This window comes from Sminthopsis crassicaudata, chromosome 3, assembly GCF_048593235.1.
Source record: "Sminthopsis crassicaudata isolate SCR6 chromosome 3, ASM4859323v1, whole genome shotgun sequence".
NCBI lineage: Eukaryota > Metazoa > Chordata > Mammalia > Dasyuromorphia > Dasyuridae > Sminthopsis > Sminthopsis crassicaudata.
Genome location: NC_133619.1, coordinates 614,478,990 through 614,504,719, shown reverse-complemented (window position 1 = coordinate 614,504,719; position 25,730 = coordinate 614,478,990). Strand labels below are relative to the sequence as shown.

General features: G+C 44.8%; 1 protein-coding gene across 4 annotated transcripts in view; it reads left to right on the top strand.

The window, feature by feature from the left end:
• ARHGEF10L (Rho guanine nucleotide exchange factor 10 like) overlaps positions 1–25,730 on the top strand; it is a 245,485-nt gene that overhangs the window by 11,835 nt on the left and 207,920 nt on the right. For all 4 annotated transcript variants that reach the window (XM_074306088.1, XM_074306087.1, XM_074306091.1 and 1 more), the window contains exon 2: positions 22,202–22,272. In XM_074306088.1, the coding sequence (XP_074162189.1) occupies positions 22,236–22,272 (37 nt within the window). In that variant the 5' untranslated portion in view covers positions 22,202–22,235. The remainder of the gene's footprint in view (positions 1–22,201; positions 22,273–25,730) is intronic.

Here is a 25,730-nt window from a genome sequence, read left to right as displayed (position 1 = left end):
CCAGATTTGGAGTTTTTGTGATCTAATAATTTCAGGGAATTCAGCAAAACAATTTATGACTATCTCTTCTGTTAATTTAATCATTTGTTTAGTAATACTAAATATTAGTACTAAATAAGTACTAATAAATAATACTAAATAATAGTATTATTAATAATAATACTATTCATAGTGACCTAGTGATCTACTACTACTACTAAATACTAAATAATAATACTAAATAAATAAATAACAAATGCTAAATTAATACTAAATACTAAATATTAGTAAATACTAAAATACCCATTAATACTAGTAATAATAAGAACTAAAATTGACAGCAATTTAAAATTTGCAAACTCTTTAACTATAATGTCTAATACCCACTGCTTTGTGAGAAAGGTAGGGCAAACATGTTTATCCCTATTTTATAGATGTGAAAACCAAGATTACAAAAGTGTCTGTTCTTGGTTTTGCCACTAAGTACCTGTGTGATCTTGGGCAAATGACTATTTCCTCATTTTCCTCATAGATAAAATGAGGGGACTGGACTAGATGGCCTCTAAGCTGTTTTCCAGATCAAAATTTTGGATACTCGGATCTTCACTTAGGACTTATATCTTGTGTTCTAAGGCCTCTCTCCAAACTGACATCCTGTATTCTAAAGGTCCTCCCAGACCCGAATAAGGTGTCTCCAATTCTGACATTCTGTGTTAGTCCCTAACTATTACTATTCTAAGAATCGTCCCATCTTTGACTTTTGTGTTCTCATATCAGTTGACATTCTAAAATCTGAGGTTAAGAGAATGAATAGCTTGGGATCCCTGTGGGTAAAGATTGAAAGCAGATTGAGTTCATGGAGACCAGAATCTTTACAAATAGGAAAATGAAAGCTCCAGGAAGAGATGCCAGACAATCAGAAGCAGCCTTGAAGGGGATGCGGTCCGTGCTTCTCACTTGACCCACGATGAAATCTGGAACCAGAGGCCTAGAGCACCCCAGCTTCCCAGACTCAGGCCCCTTGCTCCTTGGCCAGTGGCCAACAGTGAGTAAAGAACTGAGAGTGACCATACCAGAGCTGCACTAAGAGCTGATGATCTGGATTTAAGTCCCAAGGGCCAGAGGCTGATCACTGTAGAACTGGAGGACATCAGAGGCCTGAGAATTCAACCTCATAATTTTACAGTTGATGAAAGTGAATCCCTGGGAAGTAAAATGTTTTTACCCAAGATCACCCTGGTAGGATGCACCTGAGATGAGATTTGAACTCCGGTCCCTTGATCAGTACTTTTCCCATTTTTCCTCAGATTTCTTCCAAGCTAATTTTTTTCTCCCCAGCTCCTTCTGTATATCCAAGGGACACTGGTCTCTGTATCATTTCCATTCCAAAGGGGAACCTGAAACTGATAGATAAAGCTCCTGGCTGAAGGTCACACACCTTGCTGGGCCAGCAGATTCGTGGGGCTCTGCTGACTGTTAACTAGACATCAGTAGCCATCCTGCCTCTAGGGTGAGTGAGGGGAGACAGATGGTGAGCAAGGAGGGAGGGGATTTGCTGGCAGCTTTTATCCACTCATCACCTTTGGGCATCCCTCCCACGTGGCTGCCTTTCAGCATTGCCGGCTTCCCGAGTTTGATCAGCAGTCACCTCCCAGAGAGTCAGGCCTGTCTCTGTGGTTTGGAGGGCAGGTAGGGTCTTGTGTGTGGAGCTGCTTATCTGCAGAATTGCTTAGAACTGAAAGAGATCATGGAGCCATGGCTTTTTAGCTAAAGAGTCAAGGAAAAATAATTAAAATTTTTTTTAAACATTTACTTTTTCTCCCTTCCACCTCTCCATTCTGTACTCTGAAAAAGAAAATCATTGTTAAAGGCAGCTAGGTGGTGCAGTGATTAGAGCACCAGCCCTGAATTCAGGAGGACCCTAGTTCAAATCTGATCTCAGACACTTAACACTTCCTGGCTGTGTGACCCTGGGCAAGTCACTTAACCCCAGCCTCAGGAAAAAAAAAAAAAAAAAACAAAAAAAAAAAACCTACTTCTTCATACCCAAAGTATGTGTGTCATGCTGCAATTTAAGTCCTTCCCTTACTTTTCTTATTAGCTATATCAAATGTCTTGTAAATGTAATATAACTATCAATTATTAATTAGGATGACAGGAGATGGGATGGGAGAGTAGAATAGAAAACTGAGTCTGAACCTGATTTCAGATACTTACTAGCTATTTGACATGTTACTTACTCCTGTTTGTCTTAATCGACTGGAGAAGGAAATGGCAAAACACTCCGGTATCTTTGTCAAGAAAACTCCAAATGGGGTCACAAGTGGTAGTGAGCTACACTACAACTGGAAAGTAGAACTAACGGGTGACTTCTGTAATGTCCAATTATTGGGGACTTAGGGGAGGGACTGTGCTTCAGAATGGTAATAAAATGCTGCTTTTGGAGTTTCAAAGGTGTGTCTGTTAACTTAGGCACCCATTCTTATAAGAATGTAAAATAATCTTCCCTGAATTAAAAAAAAAAAAAAAAAGATATCGACTATGATATCCTGATCTCACTCTTCCCTGAGTCTCCTCTAGATTAAATGCCTCTGCTCCCTTCAGCAGATCCCTGTGGGGCATGAGCTGAAGGCCCTTCCTGGTGCTGACATGTGCTCCTCTGAGAGTTTCCTGCCTTAGCAATGCCCCTTAACTGAGCACAGTGTGTGCTCTGGGGGAGATCCTGAGTCCAGAGTTCACTTTCATACCTCTGATTTAGAAATAAAATCAAGGCTGTCCCCTCTGATTAACTGTCCACATTTTCCCACCAGCGAGATCAAGGCCACAATAATTCATGAAAAAGCTCGGCCCTCACCCTCTTTGGCTCTGAGAGTCATGTGCTTCCACCAATTTAAGCATCGTGTGAAATATGAGTCCTTGAGTTAGCTCTTGGGGTTTGCTGGGTGGGGAGTAACAGGCAAGAACATTGTCTTGGGATGTGGCCAAACGGAGCAAAAGTTGCACCCGAGACTTCCCTGCTTTGTGAAGGATGCCATGTGGGGTCTGCAGCAGAGGGGGCGGGGGAGTAGCAGAAGAATGGCAGAAAGGCCCAGGGAAACTTGGGGCACCCCTGACTAAGAGACTCCAGGCCCTTTCCTGGCTTTGCTCCAGAATGAACCAGGTCCATCCAGGAGAGCCTGGACATCTTAAACTTTCCATCTCCTCTTTTGTGATCTCTAATTCTGGATGTGGTGGAAAGAATGAGACTTCAGGGGTCAGGGATTCAAATCCTGGCTATCCTACTTCATGAGTTGGTATTGTTGTTATTATAATTATTCTATGTTCTTTGGTACCTTGAAGAATATTCTAAGTTCTATAATATTTCTTACATCCCAGGTTCTAAGGGTCCTCCCAGCTCTGACCTCCTGGGTTCTAAGGGTCCTCCCAGCTCTGACCTCCTGGGTTCTAAGGCCCTCCCGGCTCTGACCTCCCGGGTTCTAAGGGCCCTCCCAGCTCTGACATCCTGGGTTCTAAGGGCCCTCCCAGCTCTGACCTCCTGGGTTCTAAGGGTCCTCCCAGCTCTGACCTCCTGGGTTCTAAGGGCCCTCCCAGCTCTGACCTCCCGGGTTCTAAGGGCCCTCCCAGCTCTGACCTCCCGGGTTCTAAGGGTCCTCCCAGCTCTGACCTCCCGGGTTCTAAGGGCCCTCCCAGCTCTGACCTCCCGGGTTCTAAGGGCCCTCCCAGCTCTGACCTCCCGGGTTCTAAGGGCCCTCCCAGCTCTGACCTCCCGGGTTCTAAGGGCCCTCCCAGCTCTGACCTCCCGGGTTCTAAGGGCCCTCCCAGCTCTGACCTCCTGGGTTCTAAGGGCCCTCCCAGCTCTGACCTCCTGGGTTCTAAGGGCCCTCCCGGCTCTGACCTCCTGAGTTCTAAGGGCCCTCCCGGCTCTGACCTCCTGGGTTCTAAGGGCCCTCCCGGCTCTGACCTCCTGGGTTCTAAGGGCCCTCCCAGCTCTGACCTCCTGGGTTCTAAGGGTCCTCCCAGATCTGACCTCCTGGGTTCTAAGGCCCTCCCAGCTCTGACCTCCTGGGTTCTAAGGGCCCTCCCAGCTCTGACCTCCTGGGTTCTAAAGGCCCTCCCAGATCTGACCTCCTGGGTTCTAAGGGCCCTCCCAGCTCTGACATCCTGTGTCCTAAGGGTTCTCCTAATTTTGAAAATACATTATACATTAACTTTCACCACTGACTCTCTAGGTATCTCTTAACTCTAACATTCTACATTATCAGGTTCTTTCTAACTCGTAACAGCTCTTAATCTCCTTCCCGTTTTAATATTTCATGTTTCAAGGTCTAGACCACTTCTGGCATTCTATGGTCTAAGGTCCCTTTTGCAGGTAACATTTTCTCCTCTAAACCTCCTTCCACTTTCATGGGAAGCAGACTAGCATAGGGAAAAGAACCGTGTCTGCACAGGACCATGAGGAAGACAAAATCCCTGGAGGGGAAATGTCCAAGTCCATACAGATATGAAGTAGGATAGTCAGGATTTGAATCCCTGACCCCTGAGGTATCATTTTTTCTCACCACATCCTGGGGTCCGGAATTAGGGATTTGCCTCTGATGAGTTTTATCTCTCTGTGTAAGCTGAGGTCGGCCAGCCTCCATGAGTCTTAGTGATGGTTTTTTATTGTAAACTTAGTTTTGAGGGATAATAAGTCTTCCTGCTGCCTAGCTCACCAGCAGGTGCTCTATGAAGCAAATAAAGCAGAAGCATTCATAGAGGGGAGAATTGAGTACACAGACAAATCTCTCTAGTTCAAAGTTAAATCCTTGCCCATGTGGGCAGAGCCAGTTTTTCTTCTTCCTCCTCCTGTTACTTCTATTTATTTTTCCTTTTCCCCCCATTTAACAAGTATTTATTTTCTCTCCTTTACATCTTCCTACTTTTCACTGAAAAAAAAATGCTAAAACTCTTGTAACAAATATGATTAATAAAGCAGAAAAATCCCCACCTTGGCCACATCTAAAACCATGTGTGTCATTCTGCGTATTTGCTCCAACGCCTGTCTGTCAGGAGACAGTAGCATTTTTCACTTTGGAAGAATCACTGATCAGGTTTCGCAAATATTTCAGTATGTTCTTTTCCCCAGTGTGACAGTTCCTGTAGAAGTAATTCACCCGGTTCTGTTTACTTCACTCTGCATCAGTTCATTCAAATCCTCTCAGTTTTCTCTGAACATCATCTCTTTAGTTATTTTTTACAGCACAATAGTATTCCATAACATTCATGGACCATAATTCATTCAGTTATTGCCCAGTTTGGGGCACTCTCTGATTTCCAGTTTCCTGGCACGGCTTTTGATATCTAAGGATGAGTGAATCTTTTGTGATCTCTAATTCTAGATCCCAGGATGTAGTGGAAAAAAATGACACTTCAGAGGGTCAGGGATTCAAATCCTGGCTATCATGCTTTATATCTGTACAGACTTGGTCGTTTTTCTCCTCCAGGGATTTCAACTTGCTCATGAATAAAATTCAAGCTTTAGACTAAGTGACCTCCAAGATCTCTTTCAGTTCTCAGTGCAGGGAGTCTGAAGTGATGGCTCTCACCTGCTGGTTCCTTCTGATGGGTGATGTGCTCATTGGGAATGTTATCGGCAGGTGAGCAGGTAGAGCTCTGATTTGAAGTCATGTGATAATTATGTGGCTTTTTCCAGTTTCAGCTAGATAACCAAGAGCAATTCTGCTAAGAACAGAGCATTTATTCTCCTGAGAATTACGGTGTAACCAAAAAATCCCGAACCAAACAAACCAACCAACAAGCAAAAAAAGGAGACAGAATATCCAGATTTAAATCCCAGGAAGCGAGTTTCTCTATGCTTCTTAATGATGGGGTGGACTCCAAGGTTGCTCCCATCCTTGAAATTTTGTTACTCTGACCATATTTAGGCTTGATTTTAATTGTAGGCCGTTTGAGTGGCTGGCTCAAGTAGGGTCTGGAAAGGGAAGGCCACTGGCCACCTCATTCCATACAGTCATTGGAATCTTGGTAGTGAAGTTAATAATTCATACAGTAGAGCTCTAGGCCCTCTTCTGTGACCAGCTCTGTGACCTGGAGGAAGTTTCTTAAAGCCTCAGTGCCCCAGGCAGAAAGTATGCACTGGAGCCTCCTCCAGAAGTCAGATCATAGGTTGGTTTAAAAAAAAGAAAAAAAAAGAATGTAATATGTTAAAAAGTTGCCAAGTGTTTTTGTTTTTGTTTTTGTTTTTTATATACAATAGAGTCTTACTACAATCCACCGTGTTTTTTTTTTTTTTTTTTAATTAAAGCTTTTATTTACATGGGTAATTTTTCAACATTGATCCTTTTTCCTCCTCCATGAAATAAAGTCATTGGATGAGTGATCACTAATGTCTCTCAACTCTAAACCCTAAGGTCTAGACTGGAAGAAGTTGTCCCAAACCGATACTGCCACCAGAGACCAGCTTCAACAGAAAATAAGTTGGGTTAAGGCAAATTGTCATTTAAAAAACAAATACAGCTTCTTCTAAGTGACCTCTCTGCCTCGAGATTTTTGCTGAGAGTTTTTTCTGACTCAGTTCTAGGTCTTAGATTTGAATCAGGAGCATGAGACTTGGTAAAATGGAAAGAACAATAGTTTTTGACTAGAGCCAAAGATTGAATTCTATCTCTGCCACTTTCTACCATGATGGCCGTGGGATTTCTCTGGTCTCAGTTTTCTCTTCTGTAAAATGGAATTGAATTACATGATGTCTAAGGTCCTTTCCCTCTTCCATATGATGATCCCTGTGATGGTAACATTTCTGTTCTCTATGTCAGGATGGGTTCATCCTGGTGAATGAACAAGATCTGAGGTTGAGAACCTCCCTAAAGGAAGGGCTGGGCCCAAATATAGCTCATTTGTCCCTAAATACAAGATTTAGGCAGGATCAAGTAATTGACAAACATTCATTCAGCCAAGCACTGTCCTAGGTACTGGAGATACGGAAAGTGAGGAGGAGCTCTTATTCTTCTTATCCTAATTACAATCATAGCATCTTGAGTTGGAAGGGACCTTTTGAAGTCTTTACTACAGTCACAGTATCTAGAGGAGGAAGGGGCCCTTCATAAAGTCTCAGGATCTAGATTTTGAGGTTCCTTTTTAGATCCTCCTCATGATCATTATATTTAAATAATTTATTTTAAATTTAAATATTTATATTTAAATTTGGACTTCTGAAAGTCCTTCTGTGACCATAGTATATAGAATTGTAAGGGATCTTCTAGTATGAATTGGAAGGGACTTTTGAGATCCTCCTCATAATCATTACATTTAAATTTGGACGTTTCCAGATCCTCTCTGTGATCATAGTATCTGGTATTGAAAGGAACCTTCTGAGATCATCTAGTTCAACTCACCTTAATTTGCCATTGAGGAGACTGAGGGATAAATAGGATAAGTGACTTATTCAAAACTTCCCCCCCCCCACCCTTTTTTTTTTTTTTTTTTTTAATTCAACTCCAGTGTTCTTAATGTTATTCCATAGATGCATTCTCTGGGTGTTTTCTTGCTGTTGGCAGCTCCAGGACAGGGCTAGAAATTGTCCAACATGCACTGGAACACTGATGGATTTAGATGAACCAAACCCCAATCAGTAGAGTAGCAAGATTCCCCCGGTCACATGCATGACCAATGTCACCCACTTCCTTGTTCTGCCTTCGGGTCTGGATGCATGTGCCGCAATAAAACTTTCCATAACATTGAAGGCAGCTTGGCGTAGCAGAAAGAACACCAGTCCAGAGGCTTGCTGCTAAATTAGCTGTGTGATTGTGAGCAAGTCATTGACCCTTTATGACCTTGAGTCGTATCATCTGTAGAAGCAGGAAATTGGATAAGATCAGGAATTCTTAACATTGTTGATGTCCTGGACCCCTTTGGCAGCTAATAGATTTCTTCTTAGAATGATTTTTCTAAATGCATAAGATAAAATAGATAGGATTACAAAGGATACTATAATATAATTTTATATAATTTGATTTATTAATTTATGTAATACTCAAATTATTATTTAATTTATGTAATATTAATATTGATTTTAATATTTTAAAAAATCAAGGGCTTTTTCTTTTTTTTTTTTTTTTGCTGAGGCACTTGGGGTTAAGTGACTTGCCTAGGGTCATAGAGCTAGGGAGTATTAAGTGTCTGAGGTCAGATTTGAACTCAGGTCCTCCTGACTTCAGGGCTGGTGCTCTATCCACTGTGCTACCTAGCTGCCCCAAGGACTCTATATTAAGAACACTGCTCAAAAATGCTCCAATTTGTACATTCAGGATCTGATACTTATGAACTTGTGTCTAAGACCAGGTCACTTAGACCTCAAAAATAGAATGCTACTTTAGATTGAGAAGCGGTCTTGGTTGTGCATTGAAAGCTTGGCTTCAGCGTTCAGAGGGCCTGGGTTCAAGGATTGCCTCTGTCATAATTGTGTGACCCTGGCCACGTCATTTAACCCCTTTGTGCCCCCAGAGAACTTTCTAAGGCTACAAGAGCAGGTGGAGGGAATTCTGTAGACACATTGAACACCAATAGTTCCAGTACACATTGGTAGAGGGAGTTCTGCAGACAAATGAAATTTATGAGTCTTGATTCAAAAATAAAAAAGGACTAAAAAGTTCCCTTTAGACTATCTGTGCTGTCTTTGGGTATTTAGGTTACACAGTGGACAGGGCACTAGCCTGGAGTCAGCAGGACTTATTCTAATCCAGCCTTAGAAATTTTCTTGATGGATGACTCTAGGAAAGTCACATTCTTGGTTTCATGGTCTTTGGGGGTTATAAGAGTACCTACTTCCCAAGGTTGCTATGAGGATAAAATAAAATGATGTTTATAAAATTCTTTATAAAATTAGCTATTATTATTGCTATTATTACTATCTACTTCTAAATTTGGTTGGTTGCTTATCAAGTGTAAAGTGCTGCAGAAATGTGAGGTATTATTTAATAATTATTAATTTTAATAAATAACAAATACGACACATATTTGTACAACACAGGGTCCTCCTTTGCCAGTCTGCTTCTGTCCACAGTTAGAGAGATCAGCTGTTTGTTGTCATGATTGACCAGGGAGGTTTGATACTTTCTAAGGTTTTCTTGCTTGATTGCTAGTGGGTCATTTGTTTGTCTATAACTGAGAAAAAGAAGTTGGGGGCTCTTGGGTTGAATAGAATATTTTTAAGTCATAGAAATCAAAAGGACACGTACTCATCTTTTATATACCCTCCAGGAATGGTTTTTCATTCATTCATTATTTACTCGTCTCAATAACAGACCCTCCAGGATAGTGATTGGCAGACACACTTTGGATTAGAGGAGCTGGGTGTGGCTTAGAACAAGAAATGTCCGAGGTGGAAAGGTGGTCATTTAGGGTTAGACACAGTTTGCCATTTCCTTTTCCACCTCATTTTACAAATGTGGAAACTGAGGCATCAAGGTTAAATGACTTGCCCAGGATCCCACGACTAGCAACTTAGAAAGATGAGCCTTTCTGACTCTGGACTCAGCCCTCTGCATTATTGCACCCCCAGCTGCTCCTCATTAGGCCCTTAATAAATGCTCATTCCCTTCCCTTTCCCTGTGTTCCAGGCGCTGTGCAAGAACCCTGGGAATGCAAATACAGGCAGAAAGAAAGTAAAAATGGGAAGTGCAGAGGGCTAAAGTCATTTGCTCACAGTTAGGAAGTCACAGAACTGGGACTGAGCCAGTATCCTTAATGTTGAGCTGAGCTTTGGATGCATTTGAGGATTTCTTGCATCAAAGGTGAAGAGGGAGCCCTTCAGGCACTGGGCAAAGGCACAGAGGTGGTAGATGAACTCCCATAAATGGGAAGCAGCAGCCAGACTGGTTTGGCTGGAAGAACTGGATAGAGTCAGATCTGGAGGGAGGGAGTGGATGCGCCGAGCTCTCTGTCAGAGAGCCCCTGACTCCAGCTCTGCACACTCCCTGCAGTCCCCCTCTCCCTGCCTTTGCAGAGGGGTGTGGTACCTCGGAGATGGAGCACAAGACCCAGGCGTGGGAGGCGAGAGCTGACACCCTTGAGGGCCTGGCACTTTGCCGGGCCCTTCCTGCCTCCTCCCCTGGAAAGTTAAAAATAGGCCGGCCCTCTGCCACCTGCCAGAGGGGCAGGCCATGTGCAGGGCACCTCCCCACTCCGGATCGCCCATGGGATCCGTGCCCCCCTGGTGGCGTCTGCCTTTCCTGGCCGGCTCCCACTTCGGGCCGATGATGCTCTGGGAGAAGAATTTGGTCTTTTTTGGACTGACTCTTTGGAAACTCCAGCAGCCTCCCTCCTTCCCATCCCTCCCTGGCCCTGGGCCCGAGGCTCCTCCTCAGGCTCATTTTTGGGACTTGTTCTTTTGTTAAATTTGTTTAGGGGCAGCTCTGCAGGAGGAGCTGGCTCACCTCCTGGAGGCTCAGGGGGCCTGGCTCCTCAGGACTCAGTGCTGCCCTGTCCCAAGGAGAGGGAGGGAGAGTGAGAGGCTTCTGGTGTCAGTGTAGAGAATAATGTTCTGTCCTTCCCAGGGGAGAAGGAACGCGCACCTGGGCCAGAGCAAAGCTGACCAGCCGGTTCCACTCACCTGGGACTGTTCCCTCTAAGAGCTGAGCTCTTTTCCAGGTTCTGACCTTTTTACTCTCAAAGGCTTCTGGAGAGGTGGATGGAGGCCTCCCTTAGGGCCAGGAAACATGGATTCAAGTTTCCCACCCGAGGCTTTGTGATTCTGGACAAGTTATTCAGATCTTTCAGAGCCAAAGGCTGCCAGCTTTGCAAGGTTTTGGGTTAAAGACATTTGTTGGCCTGCATGGTCAGTGCATTGACCTCCCACCATAGAAGTTCCTCATGATGATGACAGGTCTTTTCCAGTTAAACATTTTCTGATCTAAGATCTCTCCTAGTGCTGACAAATTGTGTGCTAAGTGCTGTAACATCCCGGGTTCTAAGGGCCTTCCCAGCTCTGACCTCCTGGGTTCTAAGGGCCTTCCCAGCTCTGACATCCCGGGTTCTAAGGGCCCTCCCAGCTCTGACATCCCGGGTTCTAAGGGCCCTCCCAGCTCTGACCTCCTGGGTTCTAAGGGCCTTCCCAGCTCTGACATCCCGGGTTCTAAGGGCCTTCCCAGCTCTGACATCCCGGGTTCTAAGGGCCCTCCCAGCTCTGACCTCCTGGGTTCTAAGGGCCCTCCCAGCTCTGACCTCCTGGGTTCTAAGGGCCCTCCCAGCTCTGACCTCCTGGGTTCTAAGGGCCCTCCCAGCTCTGACCCCCTGGGTTCTAAGGGCCCTCCCAGCTCTGACCTCCCGGGTTCTAAGGGCCCTCCCAGCTCTGACCTCCCGGGTTCTAAGGGCCCTCCCAGCTCTGACCTCCCGGGTTCTAAGGGCCCTCTCAGCTCTGACCTCCCGAGTTCTAAGGGCCCTCCCAGCTCTGACCTCCTGGGTTCTAAGGGCCCTCCCAGCTCTGACATCCCAGGTTCTAAGGGCCCTCCCAGCTCTGACCTCCTGGGTTTTAGGACTGTATCCAGCTCTGACATTTATTATGGTGTTGATTGTTGCCCTTTTTGGGATTGAAGGCCCACTTATATAACCAGCTTGGAGCCCCTTTCGGTGTGTCACACTGGCTCATCATACAGTATAGTCTCGGAAGGCTCCACCATAGGCTGGGCACAAATAGTCCCCGTGGACTTTTGGAGTGCGGATGTCTCTCATTTGTGCATCTCATGTCTCTGTTGAGCTTCCATAATTCTACTTCGCTCTGAGTGCAGTGCCTCCTGTAGGGCGTACCATACTGGGCCAGTGTCTCCCAGGTCACACAATGGATCCCAAAGTTCTGCAGAGAGACCTTGGGTCCCTTCTTCCGACCTCTCTGAGTGCTTGCCTTGTGCCGGGTTTCCATAAAACAGTCTATTAGGCAAAAGTACACTGGGCATTGGACCCACAGGGCAGCCCTTTGGAGCTCCGCTCTCTGTGGTAGTGTTTGAGTTCTTGGTAGTTCAGCTTGAGAAAGGACTTTTTCTTGGCAGATAATGCTCAAATCTTCCTGATCAGGTGGGATGGAAGTGGTGGAGCTTCCTGGCTTGGCGCTGGTGGGCTGCTTCACGGCCTGAGTCCACTGTCCTGACCACCTTACCGCACTCCCCAAGCTCCAGTTGTGCTCCTAGGCAGGGAAGTGGCCTGAAAGAGCTGGAACAAGAGGCGTCTGTTTTCTTTGGATGGATTAGTTAATCCTTCCCCATGTGAATCGTGGAAAATGCACCGAGGATGGCCCAGGCTTGGAAGGCCGGTGTCCGACCCTCAGGGCTGCTGTTTCCCTTGTGAGGCTGGTACTGACCGGAGACAGAGGGGCTTGGGGCTGTCACTGTTTTGCCTGTAGTCTTCACTAGGGGCTGACTGGGCACTTCTGGCCTCCACAAAGTAGGAATGGGATGCTCTTCCTCCTTCTCCATGCCAGGAAGAGAGGAATGAGCAAGGGCAGAGCTCTCAGCCATCTGTGGGTGAGAGGGGGACCAGGGCAGGGGATATGGATGATTCTTTAGAAAATGCTGGGGGGAGGGAGAAAGATAGGGAGAGGGAAAGTCCAATGGGAATATTCTTCTAGGCAGAGGTGGCTGGCTCTAGAGCTGTCCCATTAACAATTAGTGTTATTATTTAAATAACAACTGGATTTTTATAGCAATTATTATTAACATTTTTATAGCACTTGGAGATTTTTCAAATCACTTTATCCTATTATCTCAACTCCGAGAGTTATATATTATTATTATCTTCATTTTATAGAAAACTGAGACTGAGTTAAGGTAAGCTGCTCATCATCACAGCTCTAGTAAATACCCTTGGCAGGAATTTAATTCAGGTCTTGCTGACTTTCCAGTCCAATATTTTATGGAGGAAGAGGAAGAGAAAGTATCTCTAACCCTGGCAGCCTAGAGACATCAATGGGGGAAGAAAGGAAAAGGAAGAAAAGGAAGACTAGAAAAGAGAGCAGAGGTTTTTAACTTGGGGTCTCTGAACTCATTTAAAAATGTCTTGATCATTATATTTCAATATATTTAGTTTCCTTTGCAATTCTGTGAATTTTGTTTTCTTCATTTGAAAGGATTCTGAGAAGGGCCCATTGGTTGACAAGACTGCCAAAGGGGCCCAAGACTTATAAAAGGACAAAAACTCATGTTCTAGAGGACAGGACTTGGGTTACAGCTCCAGGCAAAGTGGGCTATGTCTGGTCCCAGACAGTGGGCAGCAAGGTCTAGTCCAAAGGGCGCTGCACTTGACGTCCGATGAGTTCAAAACTCAGCTTCCTTGTTCACTACCTTCCCATGTGACTCTGGTCCACTTCTACGGGTTATATGAAAATAAAGAGTTTTTTGTTTGTTTATATTTCTTTTATAAAAGTCATTTTTAAAAGATTTCTAACATCTGATCAATCTTTAAATCTTTTGATCTTGGGTTTTAAGGTTTTGCATTTCTGGTTTTATGCCTGTCATTTTTCACTTGTGTCCAATTCTTTGTAATCCTGTTTGGGGTTTTCTTGGCAGAAATACTGGAGTAGTTTGCCACTTCCATTTCTGTCTCATTTTACAGAGGAGGAAACTGAGGCAAACAGAGTGAAATGACTTGCCCAGGGTAAGTTGGATTTAAACTCAAGATGAGTCCTTCTGACTCCAGACCCCACACTCTAGGCGTTGTGACTAATACTCAGATGCTTACTCAGGGCAGCCAAAATAGCGAACACCATCTTGGGCTGCATTAAGACAAACATGACTTCTAGGAATCAGGAGTTAATGATCCTGCGGCAATTTGCTCTGGCTTGACTTTACCAGGAGGCTCCTGGTCCATTCTGGGCCCCACAACTTAGATAATTGCGGATGTTCAGAAGAGGACAGTCATGATGGTGGGAAGTGCCGCTGACTTTGTGACATGGGACCATCAGTTGAAGGATCTGGGAATGTTTAGGTTGGGGAAGAGAAGACTTAGGGGAAAGAAAGAGGGGATTGTTCTAGGCTTAGAGAAAACTTGGGGGAAAGAGAGAGGGGATCGTTCTAGGCTTGGAGAAGACTTGGGGGAAAGAGAGAGGGGATTGTTCTAGGCTTGGAGAAGACTTGGGGGAAGGAGGGGGTCATCCTAGACTTGGAGATATAGTCAGTCAGGGAGGGAGTAGTTCTATTTGACCCCAGCCTCTGGGCAGAAACTGGAGCCAATGAGGGAACATTAAAAAAGGTCTTTTGAGGCTGGTGAGAAAACAGTTGCCAACTGAATGTTGGGTGGAGTTCTATGAAAGGGAGTGAACTTTCTATAGAGGGGGCAGTATCCTTTGTTGGAGGTCATCAAGAGGCTGGACAAACCATTGGTCAGATAAGTTAGAGGGAGGCCATCACTGCACACGGGCTGGGCTAGATGACATGCAGCTCTCCATTCTGTGGCTCTGGGTTGTATCGGTTCTCTACCCCAAAATGGTCTTCCCTTCAACTTTAGACGTTCTGATTATTCTTCAAGCCCTAGCTCAAATGATTGAACCTGTTTCCCCATCTGATCTCAGAGTGATCTCATAGTCCTCCTCTGCACTCATTATTTTCTAATTTGCATCATATAATATTTGCATACCTGTCTTGCCTCTGGGTAGAGTGCAATCTCTTTTAGGACAGTTGATTGAGTCTTATTTCCCTTCTAGATATCACAGCAGCATGGAGTATTTGGTAGTGGTTAGCAAATATTGTTCACTAAGTGAAGGAAAGAAAAAAGAGGAGGAGATATTAGAAAGGGATAGTGGGGAAATCCCCAAGTAGCACAAGAATCCTTCCCTTTCCACCAATTAGCCATACCATTGTAGGCAATTCATTTCTCTCTGACCCCCCCTTTTCTTCTAAGAAAAAGGAAAGGATTTGTAATATAACTTTTAAGGATTCTCCCTGCTCAGACATCCCATGTTCTAAGGGCCCTCCCAGCTCTGACCTCCCAGGTTCTAAGGGCCCTCCCGGGTTCTAAGGCCCCTCCCAGCTCTGACCTCCCGGGTTCTAAGGGCCCTCCCGGGTTCTAAGGGCCCTCCCAGCTCTGACATCCTGGGTTCTAAGGGCCCTCCCGGGTTCTAAGGGCCCTCCCAGCTCTGACCTCCCGGGTTCTAAGGGCCCTCCCGGGTTCTAAGGGCCCTCCCAGCTCTGACCTCCCGGGTTCTAAGGGCCCTCCCGGGTTCTAAGGGCCCTCCCAGCTCTGACCTCCTGGGTCCTAAGGGCCCTCCCAGCTCTGACATTTCTAAACTTCAAGGTTCTTAATGGTTCTGTCATTGTATGTTTTATATTCTCTTCCAGCTTTGATATTTTCTAGTTTTTTTGTTCTGGGGAAGGTAGAATGACTGTACCTTTGCCATCTATCACCTGTATCACAAACTGGCCACTCTTTGTCTTTAAGAGAAATCCCCTTTCCCGTGGGTGCCAGACTGTGGAGTGATTGTCCTGGAGCTTAGGCCCCACCTTTGCCCACCACTGGTGCCAGTCCTTGCAGATTTCCCATTGTTTTTCCAAGCATTTCCGGGGTGACTATAGCACAGAGACTGACCTGTAATCTGGGTTCAAGTTTTGGTTTCCTGGGTTCCCTCTCCCCGGCCCAGAGCAGGAGAGGGGAACAGCTGTCAGGAGTTCCAGTTTATGATGCTACATTTGACTCACTCACTTTCCTATTCATTAGAAAAAAAAATAACAGAATCTTTTAAAGTTAATTTTCAATGAACAAAAATCCTTCCCAGCCCCCTCTTCTTCCCACAGTCCATTGAAAAAGAAGAGAGACAGAAAGAACCTTGTAACAAATATGTTTGCTCAAGCAAGACAAATCCCTGTATTGGTCCTGTTCGGAAAATGTCTTAGTTTGTACGGCACCCCACTCTTTCCCCTCCCTTTCTCTCCCCTTCTCTCAGTCTTTCATTTCTCCTTCTCTTGGTTCCCGGCTTGCAGGGACAAAGGGGTTAATCCCCAGGAGCCCAGTGGGGGAGGGGTCCGGGCAGGAATGGAGGCTAAGGGCTGGGAACCCTTTCACTGAGAGACCTCCCCCTCGCTTCCTCATTACTGAGACCCTCACATACACACAGCCCTTGGTTACTGTGGCAACCAGCCGGCCAGTCTTGGGGAGAGCCCTGGAAAGGGGGATGGCTGCTGGGGGAGGCTCCCAGGCGTCCCTGCCCCTGGGATTGGCCAGGACCAATCTGCACCCCCCCCCAAAGGGGCTGGTTTGCTTGAAGGGAAGGAGGTGAATGAGGGCCGTGTGGGAGGGGGAGCCTTATGGTCTGGGAATAGAGACACCATTGTTAACCGGCTGAGGGCATTTCCTAGGGCTGACCACCCTCCCACAGCCCAGCAGGGTCTCTCTTCCATTCAGGACTCCCCATCTCTCCATCCCCTCAATTTCCCTCGTCTACCGCGCATTTCCAGCTCATTTTTCTCCCTTTAATTTATATGCTGACAGAGTAACCTTCCTTACGCGCAGCTTGGGATGTTTCTCCTCCTGCCTTTGTTTGGATGCCTTCCGTGACCCCTATTATTGGCAAGGTCAAAATTCAAAGTTCAACCCTTGGCACTCTAGGGATCTCCACGACTCAATCTGGATTCACGAGGTTTGTTGAAGTTAACGGAACCCTCCCCCCCTTGTGGGGGTGACAGGTGCTAGATCTGGAGATGAGAGATCTGGGTCCCATCTTGGATCAGCCACCTTTTCCTCACCTTCCTGGCTCTCAGCCTCAGTTTCCTCAGCTGTAAAATCTTGCATCCCAAGACTTGGCATAGTACCTGGTACTTAACAAAAGCTCATTGACTGGACTGACTGACCTGTTGGCTCTGTGGGAGGAAGGGAAGGAGTGTATCAGAAAATAGATAATATAAATACAAAAGACGTAAATAGAATTATATTTTTTAGAAAGCCTGTTACCACAGTCCAGGCTCTCCAGAGATGATAAGGGCTTGACCTAGGGGAATGGCTGTACTTTTGAATGTATTATTTTACTTTTTATTTCTAGTGAGATGGGGGAAAGGGAGGGAGAAACAGTAAATGCTTGATAATTAAAAAAAAATTAAAAAAGAAAGCTGAGAAGGATGGGAGAGCTGTTAAGAAGGTCGAATCAGATCTAGCAGGTACTGAGCAATGAGAGGGAGGGAGTACCCTGTGCCTACTGTGGCCTCCATCAGGGAAGGGGTGATCGGCCCCACTGGACTGGCCTGGACTCCTCCTCCTTCTCCAGCTGGAGAGTCTGGGCCAAAACATCCAGGAAAGAGGGTCCTGGAGCAGAGATGAAAGAGAACTGGGGCTGTGGGGGATGGTAGGAGGGGGGGGATTGGAGGGGGCAGTTCCCCAAGGCTTAGACTGGGAGGAGACAGAATCTAGCCCAGGGAGGAGAGTGATGGGACCTGGAAAGGACCCAAACCCAGGCTGTCCTCCAGGCCCAGCAGAGAAGTTCTCAGGAGCCAAAGCTCCATCCTACCCTTGAAAAGGAGAACATTCCTCATCAAGGGACAGCTTGTTGCCTAGGTTTCTGCTGGGAAAGATTTGCAGCTTCCCATCTCTACACTTCTGTGGCCCAAGAACCCCTTAGTCTTTTCCACTGAAGCCAGTCCAACTACTGCAGGAAATTCAACGGTTTGAGCCATTTTTAAATTCATTTGGGGCGGGTTTAAGGAGTTTAGTGACAGGGGAAGGGGAAGAAGTTTGCTTAAAAACTCTGCCTTGGCTGGAAGGATATCAGCTTGGTCACTTATTCATTCAACAAACATTTCTAGGGGCCATGGATAAACTGGAGAGACAACTGGATAAGGAAGGGCCTTGAGCTCATTTTCCAAAGTAGTTTTTCCATCTCTTCCAGGGAACCATTTCAATACAACAAAGAACTTTTAAAAAGAGAAAAAAATAGTTAAAAAAACCAACTAATACATCAACCAAGTCCCATGTTATAGGAAGCCTTACTGACCCATCTGCCAGCTCTGCCGGTAAGGGAGAGAGGTGCTTTTTTTGTATCTCTTTGGAAAACAAGTGTAGATCATTATCCTGCAATCTTCTTTCTTCTGGTCTCCTTGTTTCCAGTCTTTCCACTTTCCAGTTCATCCTTTGTCCAGTTTTCAGATCAATATTCCTGAAAAACAGATCTGACCATTTCACTTTCTTGCTCAAAAATCTTCTGTGGCTCCCTATTGTCTCACAGTGAAAGAGACATTTTCCAGCTTGACCTTTATGGCTGCAAGCTCCCCTTCTAGCTTTTTTTAAATTGCCCCTCTTCATCCTCTAAGACTCTGTGTCCTGGACTCCTTTGGAATAGTCAGTGTAGACTATGGACTCCTTTAAATGCATAAAATTAAAATGTATCTGGAGAAGAGGTGAGAGAGACTGGGGCTGTGAGGGAGGGCAGGAGTGTGCATGGGGGGGACGCTGGGGGAGTAAGCACAATCCCCAGTTTGATTGGAGTTGGGGTAGGGATGAGAATGATATTTCTGAATGATTTAGAGTATATTGAAAAACAATTATATTATATACATTATATTGAAGTACCCTTTTACCAAAATATATTTTTAAAAAACCTGATTAATTCAAAGATCCTACAGGTTAAGATTTCTAAGCTTTGTTCACAATAGGCACTTAATAAGTGAATTGCTACCTAAGTGTCTCATGGCATCCTCCACTGATTGGAAGACTCCCCTTTCCTACTGACTTGGGGTCCCTTCTTTCTGTCCCCTCCTTCTGTCCCCTCCTTCTGCCTCTGCCCTTGGACCCAGAACCTGGTTGTTGGTAGCTTTAGATATAAAAAAGACCTCAGAGGTGATGTAGCCCCCTTCCCTCCCCCCCATTTTATATCGGGAAGGCAGTTGAGGCTCACATAAAGTCCCAGAGAGTCACATTCGCAGGGTCTGGAAGATATTTAATAGGATCGGAGACTCTTGGATAGTGGACAACCTATCATTTCATTTAATGAAATTTCATTTCATTTAATAAAGGTTTATTTTGCTAGTGGTCTCATGGGAAAAGCTCTGTGTGTGTCTTCGAGGCAGATTACAAAGTTGGGATAAGGTACAGCTCCTTGCTTCCTGGGTCTTACAGCTACTGAGGCAAAAACACAGACTACTGTGATATATAATGAGTATCTAAGAGGTGCTCTATGTAATTAGAGGTGCTCATATAAATGAGGTGCTTTTGGAAGTGTGAGATACACAAGACTCCCTGGAGGAGGCTGTATTTTAGTTGGGCTTCAAAGAAGGGTTAAGAATTTTTCATTCATTCATTCATTCAAGCATTTATTAAGTGCCTACTATGTTCAGGCACTAGGGTTAGGAAGTTACCTACCATTCATTCATTCAAGCATTTATTGAGTGCCTACTATGTTCAGGACTAGGATTAAGAAGTTACCATTCATTCATTCAAGCATTTATTAAGTGCCTACTATGTTCAGGCACTAGGATTAAGAAGTTACCATTCATTCATTCAAGCATTTATTAAGTACCTACTATGTTTCAGGCACTAGGATTAAGAAGTTACCATTCATTCATTCAAGCATTTATTGAGTGCCTACTATGTTCAGGACTAGGATTAAGAAGTTACCATTCATTCATTCAAGCATTTATTAAGTGCCTACTATGTTCAGGCACTAGGATTAAGAAGTTACCATTCATTCATTCAAGCATTTATTAAGTACCTACTACGTTTCAGGCACTAGGATTAAGAAGTTACAGTTAATTCATTCAAGCATTTATTAAGTGCCTACTATGTTCCAGGCACTATTCTAGGTACTGGAGGTACAAAAAGCCAAAGAAATCCTTGCCCTCAAAGTTCTGCTCAATCTGTACACAAAAATATAAAACATGCACAAAGTGAATTCAAAATCATTTGGGAAGAGGGAGTACATGCAACTAGAGGATACATGATGGAGAGAGCTGGGGAGGTTTTGTCCAGAGGGGATGTACCCTTCCCTGCCCCTTCCCCAGGTCTTTTGGGAAGTTGGATGGCTGCTGGCTGGGCACATCTGGTCAGGTGTCAGGCCTGGATGAGCTGGTCTCTGAGCCAGAGCTGGAAAGGTCTTTAGAGATCCCCTTGGCCACCCCCTCCCTTGCACCCTTTTATTTTTCTCTTAATGATTATTTTTACATGTCTTCTCATTTTTGTGAGAGCAGCCTAAAGTGGGGAGTCCCAATGTGAAGGAATTTAGCAGAGGATCTGGGATTTTATCTCGGGGGAATAGGGAGCCCCTGAAGCTTCTTGAGCAGGGAAGGGACCTAATCTGCGCTTTAGGAATATCCATTTATCTTTTTTTGGTGGAGAATGACTTAGGGAAGGGCAGGAGAGGGCCTGGAGTGCAGGGGAGAGGGAGATAAAGGCCTCAGCTACTAATCCATGGAGATGGGTGGATGATGTGTGTGTGGAACTTAAAAGTCAGTGGATATGGGCCCACCCTCTCATTTTGTATCAGGGGTAGCTGGGGTCCAGAGGAAAGTGGTGAATTTCTTAAAAGTCACAGTGAATTTAGAGCAGAGAAAGCTGGGGCTTTTCAACCTCCAGTTCTGGTGCTCATGATACTTTCGTGATATCTCCGTTATATAGAAAGCTTTGCTAAAAGCTGGGACTCGGGGTGTCTGGAAGTTGGGGAATCCTGGATCAAGTGGTCCAGGAAAAAACCCAAATCCTGTGGCTGTGTTGGAGGAGGTGGCACTTAATGGCTTAGTGTGGGGTCCATTAATTTTCAGAGAGCAGGAGCTATGGGGTGTGCTGATTGATTAACCCTATAGGGGAGGCCATCTGGTCCCATTAGCAGCCTCTGTTTAGGGCTTCTTGTCTCTGCGATGATAGGGTGCCCCAGGGAGAGGAAAGCCTCTGATGGCCTCAGCCTAGGATTCTGGAAGTGAGGAGCACTTGCCATCTGGGGCCCTTGAACGTGGCCAGTGATAAAAGCAGGAGCTCCTATTTATGTCACACTTTCTCCTATTCTTTTTTCCTTCTCTGCTTTCCCTCTTTTTTTCCCCCAAGCTTTATTTCCTTCAGATAAGAAACTACCCATAATAACTCCCATTTCCTGGTTTAAAGAATAGCATTTAGGCAGGCAGCTGGTGTAGTTATCTCTGATGGATTGGGGCGGTTAGGGGTGTGGTGCCTCCATAATCTGGAAAATCTGAGTAAAAGTTGTCAGTCTGAACTTTTTCTTTTTCTTGTATGTTATGTTTAGAACATTTTAGTGTAAAATGTAGGTTATTTGGTCAAAAGCTTTGTGTTATCTGCCACTTTCACAAAACTCCCTCCAAATTCTAATTTCTTTTTAAAATTTAAACCCCAGTGTCCTTTCCCCTGTTTGTCCCAGAGGATACCCAAAGATTTTAACTTGTAGAATAGATTTGTCTCCGCAGAGGGAATTTCCTCTTCCGAGACAGTTGAATAAATGAAAGGAGTTGGATGAAAAAAAATCTTGTAACAGCTGACACTGGTGATATTTTAAGATTTTCGGAGCACTTAAATGGACTCTGTGAAATGGGTACAACGGACATATCCTCCTCATGTCATAGATGTGGAAACTGAGGCACATAGAAGTTAAACGTTTTCCCAGATCATGAAGCTAATAACAACCAGTAACCAGAAGGGGTTTGAACTCGGGTTCTAATTTTTCTAAGGAAGTGTCAGACCTAAGACTGGAGGCCTGGTATCCAATCAAGCCCTCTCCCCAACGTGCCCACTGTACATGTACTCCCCAGTGTACATGATACAATGTGCATCATGGGATGGGGAGATCCCCAGAGGGTGAGACCTGCTAGCCAGCGGGCAGAGGCTTGAGCCACTTAGAGATGGAGAAGATGGTTAATGTTTGGCCAGGAAGAGGAAATATCTTGCCAGTTCCCAGAAGGTGCTTAGCCACCCCCCGGGACTGGGGGTTCCCTTGTGCCTGGGTCTGGATCTGCATGTTATCTCCAGTCCAGCTGAGCTGGCTGGAGTGTCCAGGAGGAGCTGGGCAGCTGCCTGGTCTCCTGGGGCAGTGGGGAAATTGGCTCTGGGGGCTAGGAGAGGGCGGGCCGAGCCAGCCGCCTCCACCTGGGGTTTACCTTTGGGTTAATGATTTGCAAAGGGAGTTGATGAGGTTTTTCTTGGCCTGGGCGCTCCTCCTCCAGCCAGCGGGGCATGGAATGGGGACGAGGCCTTTCTGTTCTTCCCCATGATCTCCTTTCTCCCTCCTCTCTGATCAGATTTCCCTTCTTTCTTCCAACAGGAGAAGGTGGTGAGCTGAGCAGAGTCACAGGCAGATGGCTTCCTCAGACCCGTCTCCTCAGCCTGCAGTAGGTACTGTAACGACCAGACCTTATTTCTTTTTCCAATTTGCTTTTCATTTCATATTATGATCCATTTCCGGGTCATGTGGCTGAACATGGGTGAGAACATGTGCTGCTGGATCGGGGGAACTAAAGAGTCCTGACTTTAAGTCCTTTAAATTTAATTTAAAAATTAAAAGACTTTAAATGTGTAGATTCCTAGAGCCAGCAAAAAACTTGGGACCTAAGACATCAGAACAAAGGATGTCAGAACTCAGAATGGATCAGAAGGGTTTATATGGTTTATCTTAACCACTCTTTATTCAGATGAGGAAACTGAGGCAGGATTGAATCACTCCTCAAAGAGCTCAGAGAGAAATAAGAGGGGACAGAGATACTGTAAAAATAGATCATGGTAACTGCATAAAAGACAGAGCAGTTTATAGGAATTCCGAGGCACTTCTGACTTGGGAAAACCAGAGAAGCCTTCGTGGATGTCATGGCACTTATCCTGGCCTTGGAGGTAGGGTAGGATTTTGACAAATGATAAAGTGAATTGGAGACGTTCCAGGCAAGCCTTCAGAGAGGTACAGAGGGAACCAACAGCTTGGTGGCTAGGCTTCTGGGGGAGGGAGTGTAGCTTCTGTGACAAGGAGTCATGGGACATAAATCTGGAAAGGTCAGTTGGGGCCCATTCACAGAGGATCTTGAATTTCAGGTTGAAATTTTTACTGCTTTGCTCAGAAGGCCATAGGAAGCTATTGAAGTTATGCTACCAGAGCTGTACTGGAGAAGAGTCTTCTGGTGGCAGTTTAATGAGTTTAATTTAATTCAGCATGTATTTATTAAGTGGCTTCTCTGGGCCTGGCACTAGGGAGACAAAAATGGAAACAGCTCCTTGTTTTTGGGGAGCTTAAGTTCTACTGGGGAATACATCAGGTCGTGAGAAAATGGATATAGGGTGTCCACAAAGTAGGAAGAGGTGAAGAAAGGGAAAGTACACCGACTTTGCAGGCAGGGGATGTGTGTTCAAAGTTGACCCTCATGTTTACTGCCTGTAATGTGGAACAAGTCATTGGACTAAAAAATGTGGTCTTTAGGCCAGCTGGTCTCTGAAGTCCCTCCCAGATTTAGGGCTATGATCTCATGTTACTACCCAGTGAATTGGAGAGAGCTAATAACTGGGAGAGGGAAGTGGTCCAGAAAAGGCCTTGAGTAAGTGTCAGGATCATGAGCCAGGATTCTACCAGGCAGAGCTGAAGAGGCTTGGATTAAATCCTAATTTAATCTAACAAGCATTTATTATGTGTCAAGAATGAGATAGGCATTGGGGAAACAAAGGTAAAAACGAAATAGTTCCTATCTTAAAGGAGCTTTAAATATTATTGGAATTCTATACCTGGTAGTGCATTTGTGCAAAGAGGTGGAAGTGGGAGATGACTAAGGAACAGCTGGCACTAAGTGAATAATGTGAAATAAGACCGGTAAGTGAGGTTAGTGAAAGGTAGTGAAAGCCTGGACTGGAGCCGGGAGAGAGCAGAAATAGGGAGACCAACGGACGTGGAGGCTGCCATGCTGAACAATCCCTTCCTTGTGTCTGCTTTCCTGGGTCTTGGAAAGAGATTACGGAAGTTTTTTAAAAAAACAAAACAAAGCAAAAACATTTAAAGATCTTGGAGTAAATGATATGAATTTAATCAAATTATTTAAGATGCTCTTACTGGATCTCAATTTCTCATCTGAAAACTAAGGATTATCCTTATCCTTATCATCTTCTCCTTTTCCTCCTCCTTCTTCTCCTTCTCCTCCTCCTTCTTCTCCTTCTCCTCTTCCTTCTTCTCCTTCTTCTTTTCTTCCTCCCTTTTCTTTCTTTTCTGTCTTCTTTTCTACTTTCTGTCTCTCTTTCTCTATTTCTATTTCTCCCTCTTTTTCTCCCTCTCCTTGTCCCCCCTTTTCCTCTCTCTCTTCCCTTATTTCTTTCCCTTTCTTTTTTCTGTTTAACTTCTTCTTTCTCTGTCTCTCATCTCTGCCTTTCTCTTCCTCCCTCCATCCCTCTCTATTTCTCTCTCTCTCCGTGTGTGTGTGTGTGTGTGTGTGTGTGTGTGTGTGTGTGTGTGTATGGGTGGGTGTTTATGAATTGGTGATTCAGAAGGTAGGATTTTGTTCGATCATTTCAGTCCTTTCAAACTCTTCATGACCTCATTTGAGGGTTTTTTTGGCAAAGAAAATGGAGAAGTTTGCTATTTCCTTCTCTAGCTCATTTTACAGATGAGGAAACTGAGGCAAATTAGGTTAAGTGACTTCCTCAGTGATCCCACAACTAGGAAATGTCTGGGGCCAGATTTGAGTTCCAGTCCTGATTCCAGCCCTGCCTGGGCAATATCTGACCTCTTCATTATTTTGGAACCTGGGAGACCTGGTTAAAGTCCCATCCCTGACACTTACTGGCTACATGACTTTGGACAGAGAGCTTAACTTCTCAGGGCCTCTGACAGCTTCTAAGACAACAAGTTGCAGAAAAGATGATGACTTGCATGGGGGAAGGAATTCCCTCAGGCAATGAATCTCCTCCCCATGAAATCATAGGTCCAGGACCTGACTTTAATGTTGACAGGGCTGTTCATTGACTAGTAAGAAAAATGCCTGAGTTCTGCACATCTAAGAATAGCAAAAGGAATAATCATTCACTCACTCACTCAACATTTGCTAGACTCCAACACAGTGATGTCATTTTTGTTCTCAGAATATAGGACAACAACCAAACATTTGCTGCCATGAGTGGGGGTGGGGGATAGGAAAGAAAAAAGATAAAAGTCTCTGTCTGTGAGGAATTTTAATAATAATAATAACTAGCATTTAAATGGGGCTTTAAGGTTTGTAAAGCACTATGCATATGTTATCTCAATTTATTTTCACAAAATCGCTGGAAGATGCTTTTATTATGCCCATTTCACAGATGGGAAAACTGAGACTGATGAAGGCTAAATAACTTGCTCAGAGTCACCCAGCTAATAAGTATCTGAGGCTGGATTTGAATTCTAGTCTTCCAGACTCCAAATGTATTATGTTTACCCCTAGGGTACTATGACACATATATACATAATCAGCTATAATATGACATGGCAGGGTTAGGAACTGGTGACTTCATTGATCTAGTGAACTCCCAGATGAGGAAACTCCTTCTACCAAGGTAGATAGGTACTTTTTCTGCTGCTGCTGCTACCATTATAGCCGCAACAACAAGAATAACAAGAACTACTACTGCTACTACTTAGTACTGCTTCTACTACTATAGTACTACTACTATTTTATTACTACTACTACTGCTACTTTTACTACTACTACTATCACTATTACTAATACTAATACTGCTACTACTGCTAGTAGTACTGTTACTACTCCTACAGCTATTGCTACTACTATCACTATTACTACTACTACTACTAGTACTACTACTACCACTTTCCACTACCAATACTACTACTACTG